Genomic DNA, 17,534 nt, shown 5'->3' with positions numbered 1-17,534 from the left:
ACGTGGCTTTATGTTTCACTTATTGTACTTCGGGTTCAACGCTAGCACTTCTCGAACCCCGCACTGCCGCGGACCTGACCTATCCAGCAATGGATAATAAATACTTCCACCCTTTTGCTGGTATAGGTCAGGCCGCGCGCCTGGTACTGAGCTCCAGAATGTGTAACGGACGGACGATGCCCCCAATTGTTAATGGCGATTAAATATGACCAAAGAAACAATAAGTGAAAAGCGCAGGTTACGTATTATGTCCATAACCAGCGTACCCTTTATACCTAGCTACGTGCGAACAAAGCGTAGCGCAGCGTAGCGTACCTTTATTGTGTATTGTACACCATAGAACCAGTACTATATTAAGAGATCCTTTCGCAGTACTCAGACTCTAATCTGCGAATATACCTTTAAGGACAGTGTCCGTAATATACTTATCGCTATGCGAATAAACAGACACAACCACGGTATAGAAGTAAGGAGATAGGAACTCCGTAAAAAGATGTATTTAAGTCCCTAACGGACAACAGGGGGTTACAGGAAAACAAAATACAGATATAACAAGTGATACAAAGTCTAACAATGGGTATAATAAACAGGCTCTACTAGGGGAAGAAAATACAGATACAGGATACAATCAGCCAACAATAATACAATGAGAATAAATACCGTGAATGCAACCGTTTACCGTCTCCTCATCAAATATGCGCAGCGCAGTCCGGTCAGAGCTCGCTATCGTTCAGGGTTGAACTATAGCCCGGTCGAAGGTCAGGGAAAGGAAGATGTGCCGAAGTGACCAAGGCCGCCCTGGGTCACCTATCTTATAGGGTCAGAAGGGGGAGGTCAAAGGCCATTCCTATTGGTCGGGGGTCGTATGTCAGGTTCTCTGTGATTGGGGGTAAAATGATGCACCTGGTTTGAATAGGTGCAGGGGAGTGAACTTTTGGAGTTCTTTGTTTGTTGGTTTCGTCGTCAGGGGTCGTAAATAGCAGTAGAAACCGGTTACATCTGGATTCCTTTGTTATACCTTTTTCAACAGAAACTGTCCTGGGAAAATGGATTATGTCCATAACTATCGGGCCGTATGTATTGCGAAATATTCGCAATGACCGGAATACTGCGCATAAGAAACGGAACGGTACTAAACACTATACAGACAGATGTATGCAATGCTAACTAAGCTATGTGTGGCGTTCTAAACCTTTAACTATATTTTATTTAGTGTCAGTATGTTCTTATGAATTTATGTGTAATAGTATGGCTACTCTTCTGGTCCACTTTGTCACACAGACTCGGGTATGGAAACTTTATTTTGCGCAACTCTGCGAACCAAAATGGCGGCCATACTATCGTAAAATGGCGTGTATGCAACTCGACTTTCACAGGTTTCATATGCCGAAATGCAATGTATGTATGAATAGCCAACCTCTGAAGTGAATGACCTTTTTTATGTTGAATGTACTAACAATTATTTGTGTTTTCAAGCCAAATGCAGGGCTAACCTCAACATTAACATGGCAGGATTGAGGTCTTGGCAGAGCTTAAGTTGGTAAATACAGGTTACCAAGACTAGTGCAAGGAGATACAGTAGTTTACAAAAGCATTTTCTGTCGGGAGATGCAGTTTACCAAGATCTCTTTTCTGGCTTAATTGACCAGCAAGTCTACACTGTGATATTAGTTGCAAAGTATTGCTATGTGCCATCCATGTAGATCCCCCAAATCACTAACTAAAGCAGAGTACAGAATAGGGCTTACAATGTTACGGTATATGGTTAAACAACTCACTCACCTTTTGTTGAATTATATCCCAAAACAGCTTAAAAAAATGTACAAAGGTATTCTTGGAGAGAAGATTAAACAAAAAATAGTATAGTGAAAATAATGCTGCACCTTCTTGCGGGTTCACTTAATCTTTGGATGTGAACCCTACAAACATTTGGTATATTTCTGCTGAAAGTTGTCCCAAAAGTAGATAAAGAGACAATCCAACAAACAAGCTTCATCGGAAGAGAACGTGGGTCATGAAGCATACACTGATCCAAAGCACACAAGTCATTCGACCAAGGAATGGTTTTAGAAGAACACATTTAAAGTTTTGGAATGGCCAAGTCCTGACCTTAGTCCAATTGAAACAGTGAGAACCTGAAGCGAGCAGTTCATGGGAACTCTAACAGAGTTACAGCTGTTTTGTATAGAGGGTTGGGGTAAAATTCTGGAAAGTTATACCCCTTTCACATCACACAAATAACCCGGCCCTGACTCGTGTGAAAGGGCCTTCCAAAAATTACTGGGTACAGGAACCCTGGATTCCTATCTGGGTTAAAAGAAGGGTTGATCCTGGCTCACTCCGGGTTGCTATGCAGAGCGACCCTTGTCCCGTTCACACTATATATATATATATATATATATATATATATATATATATATATATATATATATATATATATATATATATATATATATATATATATATATATATATATATATATATATATATATATATATATATATATATATATATATATATATATATATATATATATATATATATATATATATATATATATATATATATATTTTTTTTTTTTTTTTTTTTAAGACTTAGTGCCTTCAAAGTGGTTACCTATGCTCCATGACACTGGGTTTAAAATGTTACATGCCGTTAGTGTCTATTATTATGCACATTGGTGGCTAACGGAGAGGAGGATAGTGGGAAAGGGAAATAAGGGCTGGCTGCCACAGCGTATCTATCTACTGACTGACAGTGGCATCCCAATGTAGAGACTCCCAACAGGGGTCTGGTTACACTGTGTGCTAATCACCCCACCCATTTGTAGCTGGACATCACTCTTAGGCTTTACATCAATTTCTCCAGTGATGAAGCCCAGTGAGAACAATGTAAAATGCAATGTTGGAACGCACAGATGTAATGATAAATTGTGGGTGCCCGGTCCTTAATAATCAATAGCTGAGAATATGGCACCCGAAAAGTCAGCATATATAACCAGCACACCACCAATTCTGCTCAAAAATTTCATGAATAAAGTGCATCAATGCCAAAGTGCACAAAAAAAATATCCGACTTAGATTAATTTATCCATGATAGAACTTGCCCATTAGTCCAGTGAAGAGGCAAGCATTACAGTATCCAGGTCAAGCAAAGACAGCCAAATGGGATTCAGTTGATGTTTCCTAGGCCACTGTTAACCAATCTTTAAGATATATGTGCATTTGTTTGTTCCTTGCACTGTACATACATGTAATTCCATGCTCTTTCCTTTTTGTCTTTTTAGATTACATTTAACCATGCTTCTCTTCAGCTTCCTCTCGGTAATAGCTGTGCAGGCAGCAGTGCTGGCTTCCAATGTCCATGATGACACCATCACAGAGTTCTCAGTCAAGGTTTACCATGAACTGAGAGCTACAAAGGAAGACGAGAACATTTTCTTTTCTCCTCTGAGCATTGCTATTGCGGTAGGGATGGTAGAACTCGGTGCTCGTGGATCAAGTCTTAAAGAGATTCGACATGCACTTGGATATGACAAACTGAAGAATGGTAAACTTACATTGGCACATAGATAAGATTTTTTTTTTCTCTTCTCATCATTCTCCCATATGCATTATAAAAGCTTAGCTGCTTGTAGATTGTCTTATTTAGACAATGTCCTGTAATATTGTGCCTTTTTGACCTCATTGTAAATGGCTTCACTCATTGATTAAAGTGTCCTGTAATCTATTTATAGCCAGGGGTTAAATTGGAGGGGGAGAGCTCCACCATCTCTAATGGTAACCTCCACCGTGGCAGTAATTCTAACAAAAATATTATAATTTGCAGGGGGGTGCAAAAATCCTAACACTGGCCCTGCCTAATGGGAGGAGGGGGGTAATTAGGTGGCAGAGAGAGATGCGTTCCACCACCTCTTCGGGAACACTCCTCTCATCTACAAACTGCTCTAAGGACAGTGACAAATCTTCATGTCCCACTACAGTACACATCCAACCCTTACCTGGTCCCCCTTTTCCTTCAGTTTAATCCAAACCGCTAAACCTCACCAGTGCTTTCACAATCTTGCAGTTCTGACCTAGTCTTCAAACCCAGTCCAGTAACCTCCATCTGTTTCAGGCCTACACCATTTTCCATAATTACTGGTTTCCATCTTCAAGACTTCTCCCATGTTGCATTCGCTCAGCCTCGTCAAACCTCTAATCTTTCAAGCTGTCTCTTTCAAAATCCATCCCTTCGTTGTCTATCTCCATGTCCTTTGTGCGATTACTACCTTGATTTCCACCCGCTAAGATCACTCATGTCCCAATTTTACTATTACTGCCTGCTTTCCCATTCATACAGATTATGGGCCTGATTCTGGTTTACTCTGCAAGCTGCAAAGATTCCAGTACAGTGCCGTCTGTATCCTCTCACAACCATGCGAGGGGATGTGTTATATCGCCTCGCATGTGCCCGCATGTGCTCGCATGTGCCCGCAGCAGGGGAAATCAGTTGATGGTCGGTGACCATCGAATGATTTCTCCTTGGGATCGCATATATACAGCCCCCCTGGCACACTTCCTGCCACATTTGCATGGAAACACCCAGGCATTCCCATGTCCCATAGCCGCCCTCCCTCCCTGGTGCGAATGGCCCAGCGTCATGGTAAATCTCCAAGGTCGTTTGCACAAATGCACAAACCCTGACCATCAGGGCAGGAGCAGATTATGGTTCATTGCAAATTAAACTGAATCTGCCCCTATAACCTGATGTTTGAGGTAATTATTTAATATTTCTCCTCACCTCTGTCTCATCCACTCATTACTTTGCATGCATACCAGCCTGTTAAAATGAAGGTACCAACATAACTGTAATATCAGCGCCTGGGGCTGCCTGTCCAAATGGAGCAACACTTGAATTGCTAAGTATGGAGCCAGCTAGTGGACACCAGCATACAAAATACTTTAATTCCCCATGTAGAGGTTGGTTGTGGGGTAAGGGTGGTGGATAGGCTGCAGGGGTGGGCGTATCCGGTTTAGACAACATTGGTTAGGGTTAGCCACTAACTGGTCAATTTAACATCAGGCTCTTGGAGGGGCTGGGCTATTCTCCTTATTTGAATATCTGGCTCAATCTTCTCACCACCGGCATCTCCTCCACAGGGATATAGGCCCTTATTCTGGCTCACTCGCAAAGGCAAATTCCTTTTCAAATGGACAACGCCATGTACACTGCAGGGGGGCAGATGTAACGTGCAGAGAAATTTAGATTTGGGTGAGTTATTTTGTTTCTGTGCAGGGTAAATACTGTCTGCTTTATTTTTACACTGCAATATAGATCTCACTTTGAAGTAAAATCCCACCCAAATCTAACTCTCGCTGCACATGTTACATCTGCCCCACCTGCAGTACACATGGTTTGGTCCATTTGAGAAGGAATTTGCCTTTGCGAGTGAAACAGAGTAAGGGCCATAGTATGTATTCCATCAGGACAGTGGTAAGACTGCCTTATATAGACTTGTTTAATAGAGACATTGCTCTGGGTGTGACTGGATCACTGTAATTTAGTATATGCTCATTTTTCTTCCTTTATAATCCACCCAAACTGCTTTTTTCTGTGCAGAGGTGCCACTGAGGTCTAATTTACAAATGTTGCTGTCTGCTTCCTTTATAATACAGGTTCACTTTTTTATTTGTTTTGTTTTTCTTCCAAAGGTGAAGAATTTTCTCTGTTAAAAGATCTTTCCAGCATGATGACAGCCCAAGAAAGACATTATGTGCTCAGCATTGCAAACTCCCTATATTTACAGAATGGATTTCATATCAGTGACAAGTTCATCCAGTTAATGAAAAAATACTTCAAGGCAGAAGTAGAAAATGTAGACTTCAGTCAAGGTTCAACTGTAGCAAATCACATCAATTCGTGGGTGGAAAATCACACTAATAGTATGTTTATCAGACTCTGTTATGTGTCTGGGTCTTTTTTCATTAAGACATTTAAAGCAGTTTTTATTTCCAGTAAGGTGCATTATTTTGTTATGTATTATGTTGGTTTTCTTCATTGTGTGTTTGTTTCTTTTTTTTTTTTCAGCTGCCAGTGTGTTTTTGTTCTTGTCTGAATGTCACACAAATCAGCCCTGTTATGAAATGTGGTTAACATGTAAATCAGCAGAAGCAAAGATACACTGTATAAAAAGATAGTGGCATAACGATTGCCATAGCAACTCCATGTTAATTATGTGGCCATTTGGCCCCTTCATTCCTAGGTTGCTGCAAAGATATCTCTAAGTTGGTTACTCTGTCTTTCCATACATACACTCTGTAGTATGAATTTACTTTTTTAAAGCACATCCCAGCATTATTTTCATTTTTGTTCTTTAATTCTTGAGGCCCCTTTTTATTTGTTCAAATACTGCTTTCATGTAGGCCCTTCTCAGTTATGGATTAATGACATTATCTCTAGCGGATGCAACACCACAAGCACATTGTTTTATAAATATATATCCAGGCATTGAAGCTGGTGGGTAGGATTACCATCCTCTCAGCCACTTTGGTCACGTAGTAAGGAAGTGGTTAACCTTTCATCTGACACCCTGATGGGAATGTATTTCAAATAGATCCCTTGGCGGAAACGGTTCTTGACAGATTGTGAAAAGGAGGTGCAGGTCGGTGAATTAGCTATACAGGCTGGGAAATGTGCTGAGTTTTGATATATTCTCTTCGGGAGCACTGCTGTACATGGGATAAAAGTAAAAATGTACTTCTTGTAGGGAGAAATTTAAAAAGAATAACAAATCGATGTTTAATGCTAATCATTGTACATGGTAAAATGGTTTCTTATAGCTACCCAATGGACTGGAGGAGAAATGTGGCAGTTTGGATGGAGTAATACTGTAGCATAATTCCCCAACTGTATGGAGGGTTTATATACTCCCCATGCTTGAGTGGGTATCCTCCGGGTACTCAGATTTCCTCCCATGTTCCAAAAATATACTGGTAGGTTAATTGGCTCCTGACAAGAATTAACCCATGTGTGTGTGTGTTTACAGCAGACTAGATGGGCAAGTGGTACTTCTCTACTCTCAGTTCTGTGATTCTATATAGTTTTGATAATGAATATTCAGAGGTTTTTAATCTGTAAAGTAATTTGTAAATACCATAAGATTCCTGCTTTTTGTGTTTGTCTATGGATATTGTTACCAATCATCTACATTTAGTAAATGTAGATGATTGGTGATCATATCCATAGATATGTGGTTCTTAAGAATATGCTGTTGTGCAATAATTTGTTTGACCTACTGTATGTATACATCCCAGTGCTGGCTTTTGCTGACCTTGTCCGTGTGACCTTTGTAAGCTAGATGGGCAGAGTGACTGTTAATATAACAACACACTTTCGCTGCTTATTTCTATAGTAATTCTACATGTGGTTGACCATCCCTTCTAGCATGCTTCTTTGTTTGTTTTTGTGACATCCGTTACCTAGATGGTGACTTTACACTTTTCTTTAAAATATTTTTTTTTAAGTTGAAACCTATAAATGGACCATTATTTTCTTCAGCAATCCATATGAATCTAAACAAGGATCCAAAAACTGTTGCAAAGTGGTATGCCGTAATAGGGTTTTAAAAGGTGCCCAAAAAGTAACACTGTTTTTATGTATGCAATCCTTGCGTTCTTTGTTTCTTCGTCTCCTGACATGGCTGTGCAGTTTACTGTTGTTTTATTATCCAACAGATCGTATTCACAATCTGTTGTCTTCTGAAGACTTCACAGAGCTAACAAAGCTAGTTCTGGTCAATGCCATCTATTTTAAGGGTAACTGGAAATCACAGTTCAGACCTGAGAACACCAGAACTTTTTCTTTTACTAAAGACGATGAAAGCGAAGTGCAGATCCCAATGATGTACCAAAAAGGAGAGTTTTATTATGGTAAGTGAAATGGTTATTAAGGAGCTGATACAGAGATGGATGCAGGAAGTATGCAAAAATACACTAATGCTGAAGGAGGTATCTTGTGTTAATACACGACTCTTACATGCTTGTGTGATCTGCTGCTGCATCTGAAGATGCAGCATTGGACCACTCTGCATGTACATCTGACATCTGAGAAACCCTATGGTTAGAATGGCTGGGGAAATCACTCTGCAAAGGCCAAACACAGACACTAACTGCGGCACTTCTCCCATTTTGGTCCAGCAATCTGACCTGGGTTATAAGACTGTTTGTTTTATTTTTTGTTTTTACCTGGGTTGCTGGGCAGTGTGAATGGGTAACCAGGGTCGAGTGACCCAGGTCCCGTTTACAATGTAGGGAGGAGGGTCTGCTCCAAGCGCTGCCTCCTGCAGTTTCCTTTAATTTGGTGGAAACTAGGCCCCTATTATTCTGCGTGTCAAGAGGGTTGTTAAGTGGTTTTGTTTTCTTCTTTGTTTTTGTGTTTATACTTCCACGTAAAGACAGCAGAGAAGCACCTTCTAAACTGTTTTTGGATATTGTAATCTCTACTCTTTACATGTAATGTCTTTAATATGTTCTGAGATTTAACATTGTGTTCTAGGGGAGTTCACAGATGGATCAAACGAGGCTGGCGGAGTTTATCAAGTCTTAGAACTGCCATATGAAGGAGAAGAACTCAGCCTTATGCTCCTTTTATCGAGACAGGAGGTTCCGCTCGCTACTCTTGAGCCTTTAGTCAAAGCTTCACTAATTGAGGAGTGGGCAAACTCTGTTAAAAAGCAAAAAGTTGAAGTTTACCTGCCACGGTAGGACAAATATTTACACTTTATTTATGTTGATTATTATTAATCCATTATTATGTAAAACATTACATTGCTTATGCAGACCGACTATTTACCTTACTGTGTAAACAGAGTAGTCGGCACAATATATGTATTCCATATTGGCTGAAAAGAATTTGAAACTGCAACATCGATTTACATTATAATGATCTTTGCAAAAACTGCACCCTAGTAACGTAGAATTTGACGGCAGATAAGAACCACTTGGCCCATCTAGTCTGCCCGTTTTTAAGCATGTTACCTCAAACCATATTTGATCCTTATTTCTTTGTAATGACATCACTATCCCTATCCCAAGCATGTTTAAATTGTACTACTGTATTTGCCTCTACCACCTCTGATGGGAGGCTATTCCACTTATCTACTACTCTTTCTGTGAAGTAATTCTTCCTCACATTTCCCCTGAATCTTCCTCCCTCTAGTTTCAGTGCATGTCCTCGTGTTCTGTTGCTCCTCTTCCTGTGAAGAATGTCTCCCACCTGTACCTTGTTAAAGCCCTTAATATATTTGAAAGTTTCTATCATGTCCCCCCTTTACCTTCTCTGCTCTAAAGTATACATATTAAGATATTTTAGTCTTTCCGGGTACGTTTTGTGATGTAGGCCATGCACCATTTTAGTTGCCCTTCTTTGTACAGTCTGTAATCTCTTCTATAAATAGTCCAGATCTGTCACTCTGGGAGTGTGTGTATAACGCTGGGCGCAGCCATACACACAGTCACAGAGTGAGCTGGAGCAGGCAGCCGTATACATGATCTGCATACATTACAGCTGGAGCAAGACCAATCTTCTAATATATGAATTTCAAATACATACTCCCCGGGGAAGCCGACCGGAGGACCTGTGATGTCACCGCAGGCGTGCCCTCTAACTGAACAGGGGAGTGCCTGCAGGTAGTGGCCACGCCCCCATATGGAGAACTAAACAACTGGGTGAGGGGTGTGCCTTTAAGGAGAAGCGACACCCCCACATACAGGAGATCCAAACAGTGGGAGGACCTGCTGACTATGTTCTCTCCTCCGCCACTGCTACTTACAGACACAGACCAGCCATTACACTGATTAGGTGTCTTCCCCTTTCAGCCGCATGCTGTCTGCCGCCTCCTTCCCCCCCTCTGCCCGGCAGCTGCAAATGTCCCTCCGATACCCAGCAACATGAGCTCCTCCTCCGTCCCCCCTCCTCCCAGCCCCTCCTCACTGACAGCATCAGACCTGTAATATATATATATATATACACACACACGTACAGGGTGTTGCAGCAGATTAGCTGGTATCTTGCAACAGTCTACAGTTACTTATTTGTTTCATTAAATCATGTGTCGTGTCCTCTCATGAGGAGCAGCATTGAATTATGGGCCTGATTTTTTATTTTTTTTCAATAGTTATCGGTCCCCAGCCTATTAGCATTGGGGACAGATGGTGCAGCTCTGCATATTTGTGCATGACCACCGTACGAACACCTTTGGCGACTAATACAGTCACTAAGGCGTTCATACAGGTTGGAGAGGGAGGGGACAGGCAGAGGGTGTCTGAAGGGGAAAGCCCTTCGTTTTAATGGCATCCCTATGAAAACCCTGGGCGTTCCCCTGGGAATGCAGCCGATGGTGGGCGGCTAACGTCACATTAGGTCAGCGTCCGCCCCCTCGACATGGGACACCGAAGAAAATAAGTCCATTCAGACTGACTTTTCTTTTCCGATGGCTAGAGAAATTATTTGTTGGTCTGTGACCATTAAATTATTGCTTTCCCTTTCGGCCGCATGTGAGGGTATGTGTTTGCATGCTTCCGAAGGGAATTACTGGCAGAGGGGGTGGTCGTTTGGCCAGGCAGGCACGACTGTGTTAAGCTGCTGGCTAAACGGCGAATGACCACTTCTTAGCAAGCACCAATAAGAGGATAAATAGAGGCATGCTCTATATTATATTCTTCTATTTAGCCTTATCCTCCAATTTATAGTTGCAGCTGTAACTACTGCTTTATATTAGAAGTAAACTCTCTCCTGACTTGGCTGAGAATGCTCTTGGCAATTTAGTGTTACATGAATCACACTTTTTGTTTGTTTCTTTATTGAAGTCCGTGTTTAGAACTGCTCATTATGGAAACTCAGATCTATAGAAAGCATTCAAAATATTGGCAAAAAGTCCATGAAGGGTGTGACTGCACATCCACATGGGAAATCACACGTTTTCCCAGATATATCTATATCTCTATATCTATATCTCTATATATATATATATATATATATATATATATATATATATATATATATATATATATATATATATATATATATATATATATATATATATATATATATATATATATATATATATATATATATATATATATATATAGTGGTCGACGGGGACAGAGGCGGCACTCAGCGGGCTTGGTAAAAAATTATTTAATCTCAGCAAAAGTGAAAGTTTCGGAGCAAGTATGCTCCTTTTTCAAGGTGTACAACTGTAAAACAAAAACTTCATACCTTATATACCTCACCCAGAAGTGTGTAGGATCGCGCCCCGGGGCCGGAGCAGGCGTCTGACGTCATGTCCGGAGTGCGCGGTGTACCAGCGCGCTTCCGTATGCTCTGTTGCTAGGCGATTCCAGCGGCCAGGCTAGCATTGTACGTTGCCTGGGTAACCGCCGTCAGAGGCTGCGTCGGTCCCGTGGGCGTGATATTCTGTGTAAACAAAGGAAACCAGTGAGTGCTATGGAGGTTGAATGTACAACAACAAAACAACATTGTGAGATGACTGCCACAATGGGCAGATTACCTGTGTCTATAAGTGACTGATAAAAGGAAAAGAATAAGAAGCGAATAAAAACGGGTCACTGAGTTAGGGTCTACACACCTCTTAATCTATATGTGCTGGGCTGGCTAAGAGCCAATCTAAGGAAAAAGCAGGATAGAGCCCTGTGGTCCCCTGTAACCGGCAGAAAGGAGGCCCCTGCCACGGGTCCCTCGTCCGCCGGGTTCAGGGGAGCCCCTGTAGGAAACATCACCCAGTGTTGGTAGCGGCATCTGGCTATAAGTACTATCTCTAGATCTACAGCATTAATGATCTATAGTTGGAAGAACAAAGTCCTTGTTGGAGTCAATTCCAACTATATTGCGAAATCCTGGCTCAAGCCTTGTAGAACCAGTTGGTCTCACGGTGCATCGCCCTTATGACGAGAAGCGGGTAATCCACAAAGGGATACAATAGACATGAACAGGAATGTATCTTGGGGGGAATCCAAGGATGACGTTTCCCCGTCTGCAGTGTAAGTCCCTTGTGAATCTTCATTGGACATCCTCCTGGTGTTAAAGAAATATATTTAAAGATTGTCTTTCATTAAGGCCCTTGGGTCTGCCTGAGTTCAACATGTGGATCCATCTGGCTTCACAGCGTAGCAGTGCCCCTTCCCTGTCACCTCCCCTGTTAGAGACTGGGACGTGGTCTATTACGATACATTTGAGGTCCTGGAGTCTGTGTTTTGCCTCCAGGAAATGCCGTGCCACCGGTTGCTCAGATGTTTTTGAGACTAGGGCATTCTTGATGGCTGAACGGTGTAGAGCCATTCTCTCACGTACCGTCCTTACCGTTTTGCCCACATATTGGAGCCGGCACGGGCATGAGATCAGATAGACCACAAATGATGACCTGCAATGTAGAATATGCCTGATTTTGAAGGTTTTACTGCCGTCTGCATTAGAGAAGGTACTGCCCGCAATCATGTGGTCACACGTGGTGCATTTCACGCAGCGGTAACAGCCTGGCTGCCGAGATAGAAAATTCTTTGGGATTTCTGTTCTGTTGAAATTGGAAATGTCCGAGTGGACCAAATGGTCCTTAAGATTCTTCCCTCTGTTGTAGCAAACCATAGGGCGGGTTTTCTTAAAACAGTGGAGGTCCTTGTCCGTGGACACTATGGGCCAAAGGGCCCTTGTGGCTCGGGGAATCACAGGGCTACTGGTGTTGTACCTCGAGACCCAAGGGATAATATGTGTCTTTTCTTTGATTTTTGGGGACAACAACTCGCTTCTTGGGATGCGCAAAACTTCCTGTTTCTGAGTCTCTAGGTCTTTGAGATTGTACCCCCTGTCAGCAAATTTAGCCACCATCCTGTCCAATTGTACCGGGAGCTCCGATGCATCACTAGTAATTCTAGCTACCCGTATCATTTGAGACCGGGGCAGTCCCTTGATCAAGGATCTCGGGTGATGGCTGTTAGCCCTTAGCAAAGTGTTCTTATCGGTGGGCTTGTTATAGATGCCGGTGACCAGGCGATTCCCGCTGATAGTGACTTCTACGTCTAGATAGTTGACTGTATGTGTCGAATACTGGTGAGTTATTCTGATCGGGGAGTCTCTGGAGTTGATTAGGTCAAACAGTGTTAACAAAGACTCCTCTCCCCCCGTCCAGAGGAGGAAGAGGTCGTCAATGTAACGGGTATACAGAAGGACCTTGGATGCTGTATCGGCATTGCTGAAAAACATAGCCCTTTCCTCCTGGAACATGAATATGTTCGCGAAGGAGGGTGACACGTTGCTCCCCATAGAGCAGCCATTGAGCTGTTGGTAAAAACCATTATCAAACAAGAAGTAGTTTCTCTTCAGTGTAAGTGACAGTAGGTGAATAAACAGGTCGATATTGAAGCCGTCGTAGTTTTACTTAACGAGGAACTCCCGTGTCACCTCCAGTCCCCTGTCTTGGGGGATACTGGTGTAGAGACTACAGATATCAATAACACACATGATAGTGCCTTGTGGTACTGCTTCTATCTCTTTCAGTTTTAATAGAAAGCTGGTGGTATCTTTGATGAATCCCTCCTGTTTAAGTATTAGGGGCTGCAAGATGGAGTCTAAAAATTGAGAGACCGGTTGAAAGATACTATCCTGGGCCGAAATAATCGGTCTGCCAGGTGGTGTGGTCAAGTTCTTGTGTACTTTTGGTACTGTAAAAAATAGTGGCACTCTCGGATGCTGCTGTGTCAGTGCTTTCCTAAGCTGGTCGGTGATGGTGCCGTCATTGACAGCCTCCCCAAAAATCAAAGAAAAGACACATATTATCCCTTGGGTCTCGAGGTACAACACCAGTAGCCCTGTGATTCCCCGAGCCACAAGGGCCCTTTGGCCCATAGTGTCCACGGACAAGGACCTCCACTGTTTTAAGAAAACCCGCCCTATGGTTTGCTACAACAGAGGGAAGAATCTTAAGGACCATTTGGTCCACTCGGACATTTCCAATTTCAACAGAACAGAAATCCCAAAGAATTTTCTATCTCGGCAGCCTAGGCTGTTACCGCTGCGTGAAATGCACCACGTGTGACCACATGATTGCGGGCAGTACCTTCTCTAATGCAGACGGCAGTAAAACCTTCAAAATCAGGCATATTCTACATTGCAGGTCATCATTTGTGGTCTATCTGATCTCATGCCCGTGCCGGCTCCAATATGTGGGCAAAACGGTAAGGACGGTACGTGAGAGAATGGCTCTACACCGTTCAGCCATCAAGAATGCCCTAGTCTCAAAAACATCTGAGCAACCGGTGGCACGGCATTTCCTGGAGGCAAAACACAGACTCCAGGACCTCAAATGTATCGTAATAGAACACGTCCCAGTCTCTAACAGGGGAGGTGACAGGGAAGGGGCACTGCTACGCTGTGAAGCCAGATGGATCCACATGTTGAACTCAGGCAGACCCAAGGGCCTTAATGAAAGACAATCTTTAAATATATTTCTTTAACACCAGGAGGATGTCCAATGAAGATTCACAAGGGACTTACACTGCAGACGGGGAAACGTCATCCTTGGATTTCCCCCAAGATACATTCCTGTTCATGTCTATTGTATCCCTTTGTGGATTACCCGCTTCTCGTCATAAGGGCGATGCACCGTGAGACCAACTGGTTCAACAAGGCTTGAGCCAGGATTTCGCAATATAGTTGGAATTGACTCCAACAAGGACTTTGTTCTTCCAACTATAGATCATTAATGCTGTAGATCTAGAGATAGTACTTATAGCCAGATGCCGCTACCAACACTGGGTGATGTTTCCTACAGGGGCTCCCCTGAACCCGGCGGACGAGGGACCCGTGGCAGGGGCCTCCTTTCTGCCGGTTACAGGGGACCACAGGGCTCTATCCTGCTTTTTCCTTAGATTGGCTCTTAGCCAGCCCAGCACATATAGATTAAGAGGTGTGTAGACCCTAACTCAGTGACCCGTTTTTATTCGCTTCTTATTCTTATTCTTTTCCTTTTATCAGTCACTTATAGACACAGGTAATCTGCCCATTGTGGCAGTCATCTCACAATGTTGTTTTGTTGTTGTACATTCAACCTCCATAGCACTCACTGGTTTCCTTTGTTTACACAGAATATCCCGCCCACGGGACCGACGCAGCCTCTGACGGCGGTTACCCAGGCAACGTACAATGCTAGCCTGGCCGCTGGAATCGCCTAGCAACAGAGCATACGGAAGCGCGCTGGTACACCGCGCACTCCGGACATGACGTCAGACGCCTGCTCCGGCCCCGGGGCGCGATCCTACACACTTCTGGGTGAGGTATATAAGGTATGAAGTTTTTGTTTTACAGTTGTACACCTTGAAAAAGGAGCATACTTGCTCCGAAACGTTGGATTTTCACTTTTGCTGAGATTAAATAATTTTTTACCAAGCCCGCTGAGTGCCGCCTCTGTCCCCGTCGACCACTGCATATCTACCCAGGAAGGCACCATCGGCAGCTGCAAGTATTCAGGTTAGAGTGCCGGGCTGACTCCGTGGAATATATATATATATATATATATATATATATATATATATATATATATATATATTCTATTTCTATCAATCCCGTCCGCTATTTGCGACAGGGGAAATGGAGGCTACCACATATTCAATGCTGTCTTTCCCGACAGCATTGAAGAGGCAGATCAATAGAATAGGCCCGTCTTTAAAAACAGTTAGCCCCATGTTTCTCAATTTCGGCCGTGAATTGACACGATCACGGACAATTCTCGTAAATTCATGGCAGTTTACGTGGACACGCACCCTTTTCGCTGATCAGTAGGCGGGACATTGAATCACGCCTTGCGATCTGCGGTCAAACAAAAGGAAAACGGGCCAGGGTCACGGCTGTCGGGCCAGATCGACAATCGTGACCCGGGATTGAATACCCCCATTAGAGAACCTACTTTTGGGTAAAAAAATTGGTACTCTTAATACACAGCTAATTTAAAAAGAACCATTAATTGGTCTATATAATTTATGAAAGATTAATACAAAACTCAATACTTTTTCAAAGTGGGGATGATCAGACTAATAATCAGGTGAGAAGTTGGCACGTTACTTGTAACAGAAAAATTAAAGATTCTGGGCACATTAGAGACCACGGATGAAATGTACACATATACCATTTATAAAAAGCCCCTTGTTAATAAAGTTTTTTTTTTTTTTTTAATGAAAGGAGAAGAAATGTTGTCACTAAAAGGAAGATCTGTGGTAGTCATGATGCATCAAAATGGTCCGAGATCGTGCCAACAAACAGGCCCAAGATATAAAGGTGGTAACAAATTAGACAGGAGTGCTACATCAGCTGGTGTAAAGATGTTTAACCTTTTGCAGTTCATTTTTTATTTTTTTTGCATATTGAGCTGTTGAGCCTGACTAGACGTTGGACTCGAAAGGGTTAAAGGCCATTAATAATAACTAAATGTTTAGATCAGGTCGTAAAAAAAAGTAATTTTATTTGTTTTCTTCAAAAGGCAGTTATTTGGGTATGTTCTCCAAATGTATCTGTTATAAAGCCTGCGTGCAAGGGAACGGGGTGGGGTTTGAAACTATGGTAGTAGATTTGGATCTCACAAGAAGCAGCAATGAACTGTTGGTAGCGTGCATGCTTTGATGGCAAGCGGCAAAGAAAACTGGAGCGACTTAATTTGTGAATAGCGAGAGGGTGTATAGAGTGCTATGGAGATTGGGGACAAAAACAGTCCTCACTGTATTTACCAGCCAGGACCTAGAGCAGTGGTTCAGAAAGTGGGTGCCACAAATCTCTTGCAGGGTGCCTCAGGTTGGCGATTTAGGACGGGGGGGGTTTGGGGTTGGTGTTTAGTCCACACACCTAGAAAATAGGTGAGCCACTAGTGGGTATGGGTATTGTAGAAGACTTTTATAGTGCACGCAATAATGAAGCTAGGCAAGCATAAAATCTTGGGACTCATTTTTTTTCCACGCAGTACTTGGGGCACAGTATATTTTCATGTGGTTTTGCTATAATTTGGTGTATGAAGAAAATAGCACCTACTCTGGTTTATTATGTTGTGTAGCGGTGCACCATTTACAGTGATTATAGGGATTCATTTGTAATCTCAAACTTTTTACTTATATTGATAACTATGTGTAATTATCAATTTATTATTTGAAAGAATTGTGCTTCTGAAGCCAATAAATACAAGGTCATTCTTCCAAAAACAAAATAAAAAAAAAAAACAGTTTCCAAAATAGGGTATTCTTTCTGGTAATGCTTTATCAAAATCTCTGAACGTTTTCTCTTCACATTATTATTAGCATTTAAAGAAGTAGGGGCTGCCATGCTTAATGTTTATCCAGAAAATACAAATGTTTTTGTAGTGTAGAAAATATATTCTAAACTGCCCCCAAACAATAATACCACATCTGTAGTTGTCCCTGTCAGCTCTGAACAGGTTCCATGTTAAACAAGCACCTCCTATTAATACAAGTGATGCTTATTATGTAAACCGGCATTGGCAT

General features: G+C 42.3%; 1 protein-coding gene across 2 annotated transcripts in view; it reads left to right on the top strand.

Moving 5' to 3' along the window:
- SERPINI1 (serpin family I member 1) overlaps positions 1 to 17,534 on the top strand; it is a 63,098-nt gene that overhangs the window by 25,176 nt on the left and 20,388 nt on the right. For both annotated transcript variants that reach the window (XM_083177821.1, XM_083177822.1), the window contains exons 2-5: positions 3,287 to 3,549; positions 5,694 to 5,924; positions 7,716 to 7,910; positions 8,536 to 8,740. In XM_083177821.1, the coding sequence (XP_083033947.1) occupies positions 3,300 to 3,549; positions 5,694 to 5,924; positions 7,716 to 7,910; positions 8,536 to 8,740 (881 nt within the window). In that variant the 5' untranslated portion in view covers positions 3,287 to 3,299. The remainder of the gene's footprint in view (positions 1 to 3,286; positions 3,550 to 5,693; positions 5,925 to 7,715; positions 7,911 to 8,535; positions 8,741 to 17,534) is intronic.

Source organism: Crinia signifera, chromosome 3 (assembly GCF_055691185.1).
Source record: "Crinia signifera chromosome 3, ASM5569118v1, whole genome shotgun sequence".
NCBI lineage: Eukaryota > Metazoa > Chordata > Amphibia > Anura > Myobatrachidae > Crinia > Crinia signifera.
The sequence above is the reverse complement of the archived record's forward strand: the minus strand, read 5'-3'. Positions and strand labels throughout refer to the sequence as shown.